This window comes from Chaetura pelagica, unplaced genomic scaffold, assembly GCF_000747805.2.
Source record: "Chaetura pelagica isolate M959 unplaced genomic scaffold, ChaPel_1.0 scaffold90, whole genome shotgun sequence".
Lineage (NCBI taxonomy): Eukaryota > Metazoa > Chordata > Aves > Apodiformes > Apodidae > Chaetura > Chaetura pelagica.
In genome coordinates this window covers 6524332-6524804 of record NW_009953496.1, presented here as the reverse complement: position 1 = coordinate 6524804, position 473 = coordinate 6524332, and the positions used below count along the sequence as shown (strand labels likewise).

Here is a 473-nt window from a genome sequence, read left to right as displayed (position 1 = left end):
TGCTGCTTTTGCTTTTGGGATGATCTTTCTAGACCTAAACTTGCGAGGGGCAGAAGAGATTTATAATCATGTACATTGTGCAGGAGGATGCTTTGTCATATTTAGTGAAACTTCAGGTGTTGTGGCCTCCACAGTGTCTTTTTACATCCCTGGATTTGTTATGTTGTACATCTATAGGAAAATATACTGTATAGCCAAGAGGCAGGCAAGATCCATCGATGCAATTAGCCAAAAAAAGATGCAATTTGAAATGAAGCAACATATTTCATTCTGCAGAGAAAGGAAAGCTGCCAAGACATTAGGCATAATAATAGGAGTGTTTCTCATTTGCTGGAGTCCATTCTTCTTCTTCACAGCAACCAATCCATTTATGAATTATGTCATACCTCCTATTATCATTGATGCTTTGGTCTGGTTTGGTTATTTAAATTCTACATTTAACCCAATTGTTTATGCATTTTTTTACATGTGGT

General features: G+C 36.8%; 1 protein-coding gene across 1 annotated transcript in view; it reads left to right on the top strand.

Annotated features, from left to right (window-relative positions):
* TAAR1 (trace amine associated receptor 1) overlaps positions 1-473 on the top strand; it is a 6943-nt gene that overhangs the window by 480 nt on the left and 5990 nt on the right. The window contains exon 2 of the mRNA XM_009999223.1: positions 1-471. Coding sequence (XP_009997525.1) covers positions 1-471 — 471 coding nt within the window. The remainder of the gene's footprint in view (positions 472-473) is intronic.